Below are 14,461 nucleotides of genomic sequence, written 5' to 3'. Positions count from 1 at the left end.
GCTGCTCAGCTCGGGCTGGACTCGAACCGCTGTTGCTCAGAGCTCAAACTCTTGAGCGAGCTCTTAACCAACTGAGCCACTCGGCCGGCCCTATTCCACACTTTTTAAAGAAACTGCTAGTACTAAAATATTTTTGCCTTGTTCCTTTATTTTAATGAATATCTTGTCTTGCAAATTTTAAGCTAATATGTATGTGGTAGACTTAGTTATGTATCTGTTTTTCTTCTCTTTAGAAGGGGTAGAAGAATCAACGAAAAAACGACTTATAGAAGGAAAAAACAATTCTGCAGTTGAGCAAGATCATGCAAAAAATTCTGCCAAAACAGAACGTGCATCGGCTCAGCAGGAAAACAGCTCAGCATGTACGGGGTCATCTACCAAATCAGAGAGTAGTGGGAACTCTACTCGGAGCTCTGGCACCTCGAGTCAGAATAGCTCTACAGGTGATGGAGATCGATCCGTTTCCAACCAAAACAGCAGCAGCATTTCCTCTCAGGTAACAACAGCAGGATCTGGAAAAGCTTCTGAATCTGAAGCCCCAGATAAACATGGTTCAGCATCATTTGTTTCTTCATTGTTGAAATCCAGTGTGAATAGTCATGTGAGCCAGTCCACTGATTCCAAACAACAAAGTGGATCACCGAAAAAGAGTGCTTTGGAAGGCTCTTCAGTCTCAGCTTCTCCAAGCATCTCAGAGATTGAGGTGCCCTTGTTGGGCTCCTCAGGAAGCTCAGAAGTAGAGTTGCCACTGTTGTCTTCTAAACCTAGTTCAGAGACAACTTCAAGTGGGTTAACTTCCAAAACCAGTTCAGAGGCAAGTCTTTCATCATCGGTTTCTAAAAACAGTTCCACATCAGGCACATCCTTACTAACTCCCAAGAGCAGCACATCAGCAAATACATCGATGCTGGCATCCAAAAGCACTTCACAGGTAGCTGCATCACTGTTAGCTTCCAAGAGCAGTTCCCAGACCAGTGGATCTCTGGTTTCCAAAAGCTCTTCTTTAGCAAGTGTGTCCCAGCTGGCTTCTAAGGGTAGTTCTCAAACTAGCACATCCCAGTTGCCTTCTAAAAGTACTTCCCAGGCAAGTGAGAGTTCTGTCAAATTCTCTTGTTGCAAGTTAACCAATGAAGATGTGAAACAGAAGCAACCTTTTTTTAATAGACTGTATAAAACAGTGGCATGGAAGTTGGTAGCCGTTGGTGGCTTTAGTCCCAATGTGAATCACGGAGAGCTCCTGAATGCAGCTATCGAGGCTCTGAAAGCAACACTGGATGTGTTTTTTGTCCCACTAAAAGAACTGGCAGATCTGCCTCAAAATAAGAGCTCTCAAGAAAGTATTGTTTGTGAGTTGAGATGCAAGTCTGTGTATTTGGGCACTGGCTGTGGAAAAAGCAAAGAAAATGCAAAAGCAGTTGCATCAAGAGAAGCACTAAAGGTATTTCTCAAGAAAAAGGTGGTGGTAAAAATATGTAAAAGGAAATATAGAGGCAGTGAAATAGAAGATCTAGTGCTCCTTGATGAAGAATCGAGGCCTGTAAACTTGCCTCCAGCTTTAAAACATCCTCAAGAATTATTATAATATGTTCAAAATATCAGTCACATAATATCTGGTATTTGAAGAGAAAAACTGGCTAACTTTTGTATAATGTAAACCCAGGCTTTCACAAATTTTGTATTGCTTTTTTCCAGTTTTGCAGAAAATTTACATTCTAGTTCTCTTCGCAGAGAAGTTGTAAATAATTTATGAATGACAATACGTATTAAAAGATATGCATTAACAGCATAGCAGTATGCTGTTTTATTTGCTGAAGACAGTGCTGTCTTCTATTTTTAATGACACATTAGGTACGATGTGTAGTTCTGTAGAGTCTTAAAACTTTTGTACTATCAATTTGGTAAAAATGTATTAAGTTGTCTACCATGCCTTTTTTTTCCTAGTGGAATAAACCACATGAGAGAAATGGGGACCATAGTATTTGAATATCTGAAAGTCAGTGACACTTAAATCAAGGTTTTAAGAATGTTGCCCATGATGTTGAACATGTCTGTTGAATAAAAGAAAAAATAGTTGCCTCAGACTATTTTTATGAGAAGTTGTAAGCATTTTTTAGATACAAAGCAGTGTAAAGTACTTAAGGTTATTTTATTCTGAAGTTGTTTAAAATTCACCATGATTTTGACCACTGCAGATTCTTTAAGTGGGTTAATAATTTATGTTTTGAGGTAAAATACAATTTACACTTTTTCTTAAGAGACATAAATGTGGGTTTCTATATTAAGCATATTTTGTGACTACTGCTATTAACAGATTGATTTGTTTAGATATTAAATGCTTTAAGCTATTTTACCTTTTCAAGAAGTTGTGTTTTTTTCCCACCCCACCCCCCACGCAGAACCAATTCCTGCAAAGAGGCTTCTTAATGCTAGTTATTGTAAATTACAATGAAGTAATTTCTCATACCTGACATACAACTTTTTATGGATAGAGAAGGTACAGTTTGCAAATCTAAACCCAGATGGAGATTTTTGGTTACGAATCTCAGAAGAATACTGTGAAGAATAATGAGCCATGCTCAGCTCTTTAATGAGGCTGTTCAATTGAATTATATTTGTTAGTAATGAACTGGAATCCTGTTTTTGGGTGATTTTAATTACATTATTGTGGTATATTCTGTTCCACTTTTCTTCAAACTCTGGCCCAAGATGTTTCGTTATCTTTTTGGTGTTACTTCTGGCTTTCTAGATGCTACATATTAAGCAGTAATGGTGATTACGTATAGAGAGATTAAGAAATGACCCCTGTTGTATTGGAATAGGAAAATTGAACATAAGCACAATTTAAGTATGTAGAAGTTATTTCTAGTTTATATTTCTAAAAATTGACAAGGATACTTTTACTTGAAATAATCAGAATTGTTTTTATTTCATCAGATACCCTTTAAAAATGATTGACTTTTGAGAATGTTAAATTGAGTACCAAAGTTAAATCCATCTTCTGTAAATGGGTCATGAGAAGCAATAACATGAATGTTGTGAAATCACTTTTAATTACCTCACTTTTCTCAGTCTTGAAATGTAAATTTTGTGGAACAATGATTGCCAGAAAAGCGAGCCAAATATTACAAAGAATGAATACATTTCTATAATGTGTCTAATTAGATAGTTTGGTAATTTTCTAAATTGGCTTGTTTCAAGTTAAAGGTTATTGAGAATATTTTAATTATAGTAACCTTGATATGGTAGAATTGGAGAAAGCTGCTTAGTGTAAAAAACATTAATTTATAAACATTTGCTATAAACAGTAAAAGCTTATAAAATTAAAATTTAAAGAATCTGATGTAAGAGAAGTACGTATTTTACAATTCTTCAAGATAGTATACTGCAGAAGAAAAAGCTTTGGAATCTTTCTTTTGATAGAGAATCTAGGCTCTCTCTGGGGATTGAACCTTTAACTTCATCTGTAAAATAGGACGAATAGCTGCCTCAGACAGTTGTGAAGATTAAACAAGATAATACAGTTACAGTGCTCAGTATAGTGCAGTATACCGTAGTTATTAACTGCTTATATGTGTTCGGATTTCCTCACAGCCTTATGATTAGCTATTCTTATTTGGCCCATTTTTCAGATGAATCTGAAAGAAGTTGGTCAAAGATCAAATTCAAGCCCTATCTGATTCCAGAGCCCAAGCTCTTAATCTTAACTGTTGTATTGCTTATCTTTCTCACTTCTCCAAATGCTAAAATTTCTGTAAATTACCCCTCAGACTGGTTTTCTACCAGTTTTATTTAGTGACCACATCTTTCCAAAGCCTCATTTTCTTGAAATGAGTCACACCAGGAGTTCTGTTTATTGTTTCTCCTTTGTACTTGCATGTCTTGAATATTCTCAACTAGGGAATTATCCCATGTGGATGCAGTTGAGTTAAAACAAAAAAAACCTAAAATAATTTGCAGTCAAACTTCGTGAATAAAATATATTACCAATACGGGGAAATGGTGATTTTTTTTTTTTTTTCAAGTGAGATGAGAACGTCCTCAGACTGATTTTTCTTGATGGTGCTAAAATTGGGATTTCTTTTTTTTCCCTTATGATAAAATTAGAAAATTGACTGAAAATTTGGTGTTGTCATGAACTTTTAACCCAAATTCTTGGGTCTTGCAGGAGCTGTGCTACCAGGATATTGTCATAAGAATATGTATAATTCCAAGACTTTTGATAGGTATTATTAGCAGCCTGCTCCAGTTTAAATTGTGTATGAAAGGACCTTTGTTTTCCCCTTGCTGTTAGGATGCCATAGGATGATAGTAATGGCATTGAGAAGGTAACCCAAAACAAGCATCAACTGGGGAACAGGTCAGTCCTACAATTGTGTTGTTATTGTAGTTTAAGGAAAATTAGTAGATTTTTTTTCCTCAAAAATTGTGCTTGAATCCTCTATTGACCCACTTCCTTGGCACTGGCAAGTCGGGGGGTACAAATTTCAGCATGACTTTTAAAATATTTTCTGTGGTTGATGAATTAAAAAGTTCTTCGTAGCTTTCTACTATTTAAACAAACAGCTAAGTACAAGGGGGTTAACAAGCTATTTTAACCACTACCCCTCTGCAAGAAAAACAATAAAATTTCACATTTCCCGGCTTTCTTGAACACAGCTTTGTTGCTATCCCAGTTAGAACTATTCCTTTTTACTTAATACCAGCTTTAATATTTCTCGTTTTCTGTTTCCCTTCTTTAAAAATGAAGGAAGATCACTGTCTCAAAAGGAATATTAGTTTTTAAAGTTCTGTTTTCCTTTGTTATTTATACAGCAAGAAAAATAGTGTATGAGTTGTTAGTGCACAAGGTCCCAAACAAAACTTGGAAGGGGAAAAAAAAAATACTAAACAGGAAGGGTTACCTACAGGACATTATTTTTTGTAAAACCTAGATATTTTATATGCCAGCACTTAACAGGAAGCAGTAAAATACTTTTTGAAACGAGCAGAATCACAGTCCTTGGAAGTCATTAGGAAGTAACCAAACTAACGTAACATCAGTAAATACACAACTATATTACTGTAGAAGTGAAACTATTATATATAATGTGTGTAACTCGAACAGAATGTGAGGACAAATGCACAAAAAGAGCAATCACTTAGTGTTTTCCTTATGACTGAGTTCTGAATATGTGATCAGTGGTTTTCAGAAATTTTAGCCATATTTCATCCAAGAAAAATGGGAGCACTGTATGTAAAACAGATAGGAGCAGACCTGTTCGTCGGAGGTGACCATACCCTACCACTGCATTCCTTCTACCTTCCCAATTCCTGCTGCACGTCTTTGGAAGGCAGCTATGCTCACCGCTATACTACCAACGCTCCCGGCCCTGCTGCACGTCTTTGGACTGAGCAGAACGGGGTTAGCAACTATGAGGCCCAGTGTAGATAGCCAGCTTCCTTCTGCAACAGGTATTCGAGTGGATGAATGTAGGCAGAAAGCCACCTATTGACTGCAAAATGAAACCTGTTTTTAAGACATATGCCATATTTGAATTTGTTAATTAGTAGGGACTCAGGTCAGACTTAAGGGACCAACACGTAGATTAACATTAAAATAACACTAAAAATAGCTGCCATTTCTTTTTTAATCGTCAAGTATTGCAGAAGTCCGTGAAGCCCATAGATACAAATCCAATAATTATTGAGTGCCCACATAATGTTTAGGTAAAAAAAAAAAAAAACTATCAGCACTGCAAGAACTGTGTGAATAGCTACCATTTATTGTGTACCTACAATATATTGATGTTTTACATATGTCTTATTTAAACTTCCACAAACACTGAGGTGGATTAGTAGTGATCCTATGTTAGAAATAAGAAAATTGATGACCTTATGAATTGTTTCCCTCAAATCACAACGAGTAAATGAAGCAGGGACTCAAATCTAGTGTTCTTACAGAAAGGACTAATTTGGGGCACTGAATGTGAACGCCAATGGGACATGCTGTCACATGGTATTTCCTATGTCCAGAAAATAATAAGTGTAATCACACTTTGAGGAAAATGTGAGACATTTTATTTAAACTCAGAAGCTTCTAAAGAAGTAAACTTTAAAGGAAACTGCTCAAATACGTATCTAAAATAATCATGGGAAAATATTTCCTAGACGTAGAATGCAAAGGGACAATTTACAGAGGCAATGATATAATCAATGATGTAATCAATAGTTGAACCATGAATTGTCTTCTTATTCTTCACTATTTGTATTTAATTTTTTTTCTATAGTAGCTAAGGAAAAAAATAGTTATTATGAAATCAAAACTAGTAGAGGTTCATGGAGGCCTTACTAGTTTATCTCACCTATGCGCACTGTAGAAGACCATACTTCATAAGGGAATACCACACATGCTCAGTGACCTGAAGTTTGAAAACCAGTGTGGGATGAAGTATGTGCACCTTTCTCCTCGTGTTTCATTTCAAAATTTTGAATGCAGTTAACAAGAAAAATATAAGTAAAATAATACTCTTTTGAAAACCATTCCTTTCCCCTGTAATGCACATTGTCTAGCAGTCATTCTGCCTTTATGGCTTCTTTGGGAAGGAAAGTGGATGATGTCACTTTACTGAAGCCCCTATCAGGGACAGCAAGAAAGTAAAAATCCACTCATTCCGGGACTGGTAGATTTTGAGAAGGGTGGGTACAGCAGGGAAACAGGCATTTGAGACATGTGGGTCCTGCCCTCTAAAGCATGAACTTCATCTGTGTTAGAATTGCAGCAGTGAGGCTAATGACAATTTTCATTTAATGAGCCTGCCTCATTAACCCCGACTATAAACAAATGCACCACTCAGTAGGAGGGTCCAAGATATGGAAACAAAGAAGCTAGAGTAAGAAGCACTTAAGGCATCAGGATCTTAAATACAGAGCACTGAGTTGCACAACACTAGGGGGCGCCATTCACATGGACTATAATGGATGTCACTTAGTACAATGAGGGATGTTCCTTGGAGTTGTGGAACAAGGTAGTCCTTTTTGGAATCCCTGAGATGGCTGTATGAGTAAACTCATTAGGAAAATCTTACTTTAAAAAAGTAATTTGAAATATTAATGGTTACAAGCATGGGTAGCATGTAAATTCTAACAACCTTCTTGGGAGTAGCATATGCTAAAGTTATTTGATGATGCTGGGGGCACTATTTATACTTGGTCACAAATTACTTTGCTCAACACATTCTTTTGTAGGAGGAATTATTTCAAGACAATAACCTAAAATCAAATTATATCAGGTGAAGTAAGGCTACTTGGGTTAGGTTAAAGGATTAATTTTTCTCTATTCACAAACCTTGGGGGGAATTTCAGGAAGTAGGCAGATGAAGAATTATGTCAACTTGGGTATGGAATAAAACAGAGTCTGCTATGTGTTCTGTACTACAGATAATGTCTCTTAATGACATCAAGTTTGCTGCTGTACATTTGATTTAAACTCACCCTCTTGCTCAGTTTCCCTTTCATCTTTCTCTTTCTTTGCTCCATTCATTTTTTTCTTGGTGGTTACCTTTTGCGGATGCAAGCTAACATAAATGAGTACAGATTTAAAGATTTTCACTTTCTGAAACCATGGAAGATAGTACTTGGGAAGTCAGATATCCTATAAATTTCAGTGTGATTTGATTTTAGGAGAATAGTGCAAAAGAGAATATCACTGACCCCTTTTGATCTCTGTCAGTATGAAGCAACAAGGGGAAAGAGTGGTACATAGAAAATAATATAAGGTCAGCTGAACTCTGTTCCCATGAAACAGATCTATGAATTTTTTGTAGACTTTGGTGGTTTTTAGAATTTAAAATTCTATCCCTTCATATTCTAAGGGAATTCATGCCATCATATATCAAAGCAAAGCTTCCCTACTGGGTCTTGACCTCCAGCAGACAAGCTAAAATAACTAACAACATATTGATTATCTATTGCAGCTGTAACAAATTATCACAAATATTTGATGGCTTCAACAATACAAATCTGTAGGTTAGAAGTCTAACGTCTCCCTGGGCTCAAATGAAGGTGTCGGCAGCTCTGTGTTCCTTCTGGAGACTGAGGGAGGACGTGTTTCCTTGCCTTTTCCAGCCTCCAGAAGCTGCTCCATTCCTCGGCTCCTGACCCCCTTCCATCTGCAATGCTAGGCCACACGCTGTACCACACTGATCCTGCTTCTGCTGTCACATCTCTCTCTGACCCTGACTTCTCTGCGTCCCTCTTCCACTCACAGGGACCTCTGCCATTACATTGGGTTCATGCAGATAATCTCCCTATTTTAAGATCACTTGATTAGCTGATCATCTGATCAACTTTATTAATTGTGTCTGCAACACTAATTCTCCTTTGTCATATAATGTAGCATATTCACGAGTTCTAGGAATTAGGCTGTGGATACATACCTTTGAGGGTCCGTTATTCTGCCTAACACATGGCGGTGTGAATTCACCATGATCACCACCACCACCATCACCACTTGTCTTAAGAATGTTGGCCTCCTAACTCCGTAAATGACAAGTATTGACTGCCTTGCTACTAAACAAGATACAGTATAGAAAGTGGTAACGGCTTAGAAATGAGCTCTGTAGTGCAGCTTGATAATTGCTGTAAGACACATACACTTATTTTTATTATTTAAAAAAATTTTTTTAATTGGGGAATTGGGATAGGAACAGTGCTGGGGAATTGGGGGAAGACGAACAGACAAGTTGCTGTCATTTTGTTCTTCAGTCTAGTTGTGGAGGATGTTGCTTCACTGGCCCAAGCTGGCACCATCATTGTGTTCTTCCCGGGCGAGGCAGATCAGTTGCTGGCTTCTGGACGGCTGCTTGCTGCAGTTGCTGGCCGCTCACACTGGCTGCTGGCTACACACGGTAGCCCATGGCAACCCACTGCCACAGGGGCTGCAGCCTATGCCATCGCCAGCAACTCATGGCAGCCCAGCTCCAGGTTGAGCTGTTGTTCAGCATCTTAGCTGTGGAGGGCAGTGTCACTGGCCCTCATATGTGGGATCTGAACTGGGACCCTCTGGTGTCCCAAGCCAGTTCTTAACCATCGCGACACTCGGCCGGCCCCACATATGCTTATTTTAAATGATGTTGGATCACAAATAGTCTCTGCCATGTAATCCTAAAGGTCTAATAAGGGAGCCTCCTGCTACTCCAGATATCCTTAAATAAGAAAGACTTTCTCTTAAGTTTCAGGTAATACAAGTAAAATAGCAAAGGTAATGGCAAACAAATTGTTGACAGTTTTTCAAGACCTATTTTGGTGCACAGAAGACAAAGTAGAATCTTAACTTTGCCATAATGAGGCAAGAGAGTGTGGGAATAGCTATGAGACAAATGCAATATATCCTAGGCATTTAAAAAATCGCATTGATGTTAAATATCTAAAATTTCATTGCAAGTGTCCTAAAGAGATCAAAGAGAAGTGTTCATGAGGAACATGACAGCATATTTCACTCCAGGTAATATGTATAATTCTAAAATCAGAGAGAGAAAAAAAAACACCCAAATTTACAAATCCCAACTTTGTGTAGTTCAAAGAAAGAATATCTTTATTTCATTATTCTACCACTTTTAAAACATGTTTAAGTGTTCCAAGGCAAACAGTGAAAAGATAGTCAACTAAATTTGGGGATAGTACGTATAATAGTGTTGTGACGATTAATTTTATACGTCAACTTGCAGGGGCATGGGGTGCCCAGAAAATGGGTTAAACATTATCCTGGGTGTACCTGTGAGGGATGAGATTAACATTTGAATTGGTGGACTTTGAAAGCGGACTGTTCTCTCCAGTGTTGGTGGGATTCATCCAATCCACTGAAGGCCTGAATAGAATAAAACCATGGAGTCAGAGAAAATTTGCTCTCTTTGCCAGACTTCAAGCTGGGACAAAAGTCTTCTCCTGCCTTTAGGCTTAAAAACTTGGATTGGAACTTACACCATCAGCTCTTCTAGGTCTCCAGTTTGCTGACTGCAGATCCTGGGACTTCTCAGCCTCCAAATCCATATGAACTGATTACACACACACACACACACACACACACACACACACACACACACACACAAACCACCTGTAAAAACTAAGTAACTGCTTGATTCTTTTCTACAATAAATGCTGGAGTTCTCCTGTTTTTAGATAGAAAGCCAATAATACTCAAAGAGTAACACAGTGCTATATAGAGAGGGTGCCAAAAAAATGCATACACATTTTAAGAAAGGAAAAAACTGTATTAAAGTTGTAATGCTCAATATATACCAATAACAAAAGACGAATCCAAGTCATGTTTGACTCCTGTAATTACAAGAGGTGTTCAAAGTGGTTGCCATCAGCATAATTTTAATACAGTTTTTTCCTTTTTAAAATGTGTATACATTTTTTGGAGACCCTCTGTATATTCAAAATGGTTTTGAATTCATTTCAGTCTAGACTTGTTTTCTGTTATCAAAAACAATGAGGGGAATGAATAAAAACAAACTTTGAGAGAAACTGAGAGTCTAAGGTTAAGACCCTTATGGTTCTCAAAGGCCTGACCTTCGGGCCTCAATTCAGAAGGCACCTCCCAGGGGCCTGCCTTGACCACATCAATAAAGTGGTTCCCACACAACCGCACTCCCTTTGAATGCTTTCTCAACTGGAATTCTAGGGAACCCTGGGTTGTGCAAATGTCAATAAGGGGTTCCAAAAGGGCCTGTGATTGAAAACAAATCACTTATTTAAAACGTGGCACACTGTCCAATGCTAGCACTCGCAATGATCAATTGTCCTTTTGTTAGAGGTCTTTCAGCCCTGTATGGTAGGGCACAGGACAGTGCTCATTTAATTGAGTCTGTTCTCAGTTTTTGACGCTAGATAAGGTAGTCCACTGATAATTTGATAATTGGTAAGCACTGCTGCAGGGGGGTGGTGAGGAGAAAGGAAGATGGTAGGCTATCAGCTTCTCTATCTTGAATTACAATTCCCCCAATCCCCAATACGTGCCACCAACTGACAGCAGCAAATAAGCTCTACCAGTCAGGATATTGGAGTGAAATTTCCTTTCTAAAGAAGGAATTTTTTAATGGGCTGTGACTCAGCTGCCCATTCCTGCTGCTTTGCTGATGTAAATGTAGCAAATTGTGAAGGGTAGAAGTAAGTTATTATTATTTTTTCTTGCTTGTGTATCTCTTAGTTGTTGTTTTTTTTAAATTATGCCCTTCTGTTTTATATTTGTGTTTGATTTTTAAAAATCTCTGATGGTTCAATATGGCAACTTTTTTAGGAAAAGATATGGGATTGAAGAGGAACATTTTGGGCCTACACCTATGGACAATTATTTAACTAAAAAATTATAACCTTCTGAGTCTTCTCACTAATAAAATAAAGAATACACAAAAAATTAACAAGTAAAGTTACTTATCAATGGGTTTTAGGTAGGCTGGTAATCCAAGTTGGCCTATTCCATTGTGTGCTATCAAACAACTTAAAAATGCAGCAGTGGCTCCAAAACATTTGAAAAGAACTTAATTACAAATCACAGCAATTTGGTAGTAAAGGTGCTGATTCCTCTAAATGGCTACTGGAAACTCAAAGGAAGTAATGTTTTAGTTTGTTTGCTTGTTTGTTTGTTTTTTAAAATCACATTCAGTGGAAAGGCTCATGAAGCAATTTATTTATATAGTAGCCAAACTTGTTATTCAGAAAAGGAAAAGTAACACAGCTGGTGAGGATCTCATTAAGCCAGGATGTAAAATGCTAGAATAAGATGCAGCATAAGAAATTGAAAATATTCTACTTTCAATAGAATGATCACTTGATGTAGTGATGACATGTTGCATGATACTGAAGAATTCTGTGTAATGAACTGAAAAACAATAGCTTCTCTATTCAGGTTGATGAGTGAACAGATTTTACCAATAAATATCAGTGTAGCCATGGTAAGATTCGTGATGAGTCTGAAGAAAACTTTCCTGCTGCAAAGATCCACCTGAAACAAGCCAAGGCCAAGTTACATTTAATATTTTCTCTTACTATCTGGAAACAAAAGTTCTGTCTTGAAGGAACGGCATTCACAATCTGTGCTGATGGTGTCCTGTGAATTGATGGCTTCATAAGTTTCACCTCACTTGTAAAAAAAGCAAAGCCTGCCAATGTCACCACACATTGCTTTCTTCACAGAAAAGTGCTGACATAAAAAACTCTTGGAGATGAAATGCCAAAGCTCTGAGTGATTTTACAAAAATGGTAAATGGCATTTAAACAAAGCCCAGTTCATTTGAATAGCTTCTAAAAACTGAAAACCTGGACACAGCCACATAAATCTGATACATAGAGATATCTGGTGGCTTGGCAGAGGAAGGGTTCTCCACTTGAGTGTTTGAGCTGAAAGGTGACTTGTGTACTTTGGAGAAAATAGCAAGCTAGAGTTTTCTGAGTGCTTTGAAGATAAAAGAACGTCAGCAGAAACCAGCCTATTTAACAAACGCTTGATTACCTGAGGCCCGGGAGAAAACGTTTTGACTCCAAATAGCAAGATTCTTGACTTTAAAAAGAAACTGAATTTTTGGAAAAATCACGTTGATAAAGAAAATCTTGAAATGTTTCCACTACTGTTTGGCTCTAAGGGTGAGGAAAGATATCAGTAAGTCTCAAGTCATTGAAAACTACCAGGAAGAAATGGGAACAAAATGGAACAGTGTTTTCCATCCCTTTCAACACCTCTGAAGGACAGGGTCAGGGACCCTTTCTCTGAATCTTCTGCTCAGCTTGAGAACTTGACCTTGAGAGAAGAGAAAGAACTTGGTAAACTGCAGTCTGATAGTACACTCTAGATGATATTCCTGATCTCTCCCCAGACAAGTTCTGGGTTTCTGCAAAAGAAGAGTATCCTGCTACTCATAGGTAAGCAATGAAAATTTTGCCACGGTGTTCAACTTCTTACTTATACAAGCAAGCTTTTTGTAGCTTAACAAGGACAGAAATGGTCTCATTTCAATTGAAAATGAAATCTGTGGGTGCATATTTCAAATTCACTCCAAGATGAAGTATCTGTGCAGCCAAAAATAAGCACAGGTTTCTTTTAAAGAGGCAAATTTTACTCTTTAATTTTAGTTTCAAAAATATTTTTAGGCACAAATAGGCACATAAAAGAGATTAAGAAACCAGCACATGTCAATAATAATTTTGTAACTGCTAGGCTTATATGTGAGTCTGATAATTTCACTCAATAAGAAAATGTTTTTACAAACTCTTTTATAGAATTTTGTTTTAGAATATATTTTATTAATATTGCTTTGACTTATGGTTTTAATAGCTTTACTCTTTAACATTGTCAATATATTTTCTTCTGTAAGTAACATTAAAATCTATTTGTAACCTTAAAGTCAATCTACTGAGTCTACCTTTAAAAAATTAAATCCAAATTTTGGCTTAAGCCAACTATTTATCTTATTATGTTTGCCCTAGTCATAAAATTTATGAAAAAGGATAATTTATCTCAAGAAAAAAAAGTTAAATTTACCTGTTTTTTAGGAGAACATTTGGCTAACAAGTAATTTTTGGTTTTAAATAGGGGGCAAAATGACTCCTGTGCATAGCATAACATACATAACATACCTTTATTACCCTCTTACATAGTAAATCTATAATAAGACTTATAGGCCAACTTGGATAAGGTCAACAAAACAAATATGAAATTTAAAAGAAGGAGAAACTAAATTATTCAACTTACACTACTGATATCCTTTGACATTCTTAATGTCCTTTGAGGGAAAGGGGAACCACAAAAATAGAACCCAGGTTCCCAATACCACCAGCTTTGCCTGGGGAGGTTTAGGCTTAGGTGAAATGTCCAATGAAGGGATCCTTGAGCCACCAGGGGGCAGCATTAGGGAACTCATTTCTTGGGGAATAAACAAAAGAAGAAAAAGGCAGATAGACATCTTATTCAACAAGTATGTATTGGGCATCTTAGGTGTTTTCATTTACTGGAGAATGGGAGGGTGCTAACAGGTATCGAAAGCAACGTTGCCTATTTCCAATGTTGCCTACAGTTTAGCTCAATAACTATCTCTTCCAAATACACACGACAGCCTTTTACCATTGTGTTTTTTTCTGATCTCTCACTCTAGCCCCTCTTCCTGTTATTTGTCCCACTTTTGGATGGATAATAGTTCAAATCTCTGAAAAGTCTCTGATCATTTCTAAGTGGAATAAAGAAATTGTCACTTTTGGCCACTCCTTTCTTAAAATTACATATAGACATCCTGTCAGACTTTTCTCTTACCAATGCCATTGTAGGGATTTATGTGTTTTTTCCTCTGTGCTTGCAAAGCCTAAATCATATATGTGGTTATTTACAGAAAAAGTGTGTAGACCCTTGATCTAAACTATCATCATCTCTTCCTTGCACAAACTCAAGAGTCCTTTGGTCTACTTTTTCTTTTTTTTTTTTTTTAGCTGAGCC

At 37.1% G+C, this 14,461-nt stretch overlaps 1 protein-coding gene across 2 annotated transcripts in view; it reads left to right on the top strand.

Moving 5' to 3' along the window:
• The window catches only part of CDKN2AIP (CDKN2A interacting protein), a 3,819-nt gene extending 1,464 nt beyond the window's left edge, over positions 1 to 2,355 (top strand). The window contains exon 3 of one of the 2 annotated variants that reach the window (XM_019666961.1): positions 234 to 2,355. In XM_019666961.1, the coding sequence (XP_019522506.1) occupies positions 234 to 1,582 (1,349 nt within the window). In that variant the 3' untranslated portion in view covers positions 1,583 to 2,355. The remainder of the gene's footprint in view (positions 1 to 233) is intronic. The other variant, XM_019666962.1, reaches the window with a different exon arrangement.
• Positions 2,356 to 14,461: the final 12,106 nt, after the last annotated feature.

Source organism: Hipposideros armiger, unplaced genomic scaffold, assembly GCF_001890085.2.
Source record: "Hipposideros armiger isolate ML-2016 unplaced genomic scaffold, ASM189008v1 scaffold_481, whole genome shotgun sequence".
NCBI lineage: Eukaryota > Metazoa > Chordata > Mammalia > Chiroptera > Hipposideridae > Hipposideros > Hipposideros armiger.
Note: the sequence above shows the minus strand (reverse complement) of the source record. Positions and strands in the feature narration are given on the sequence as shown.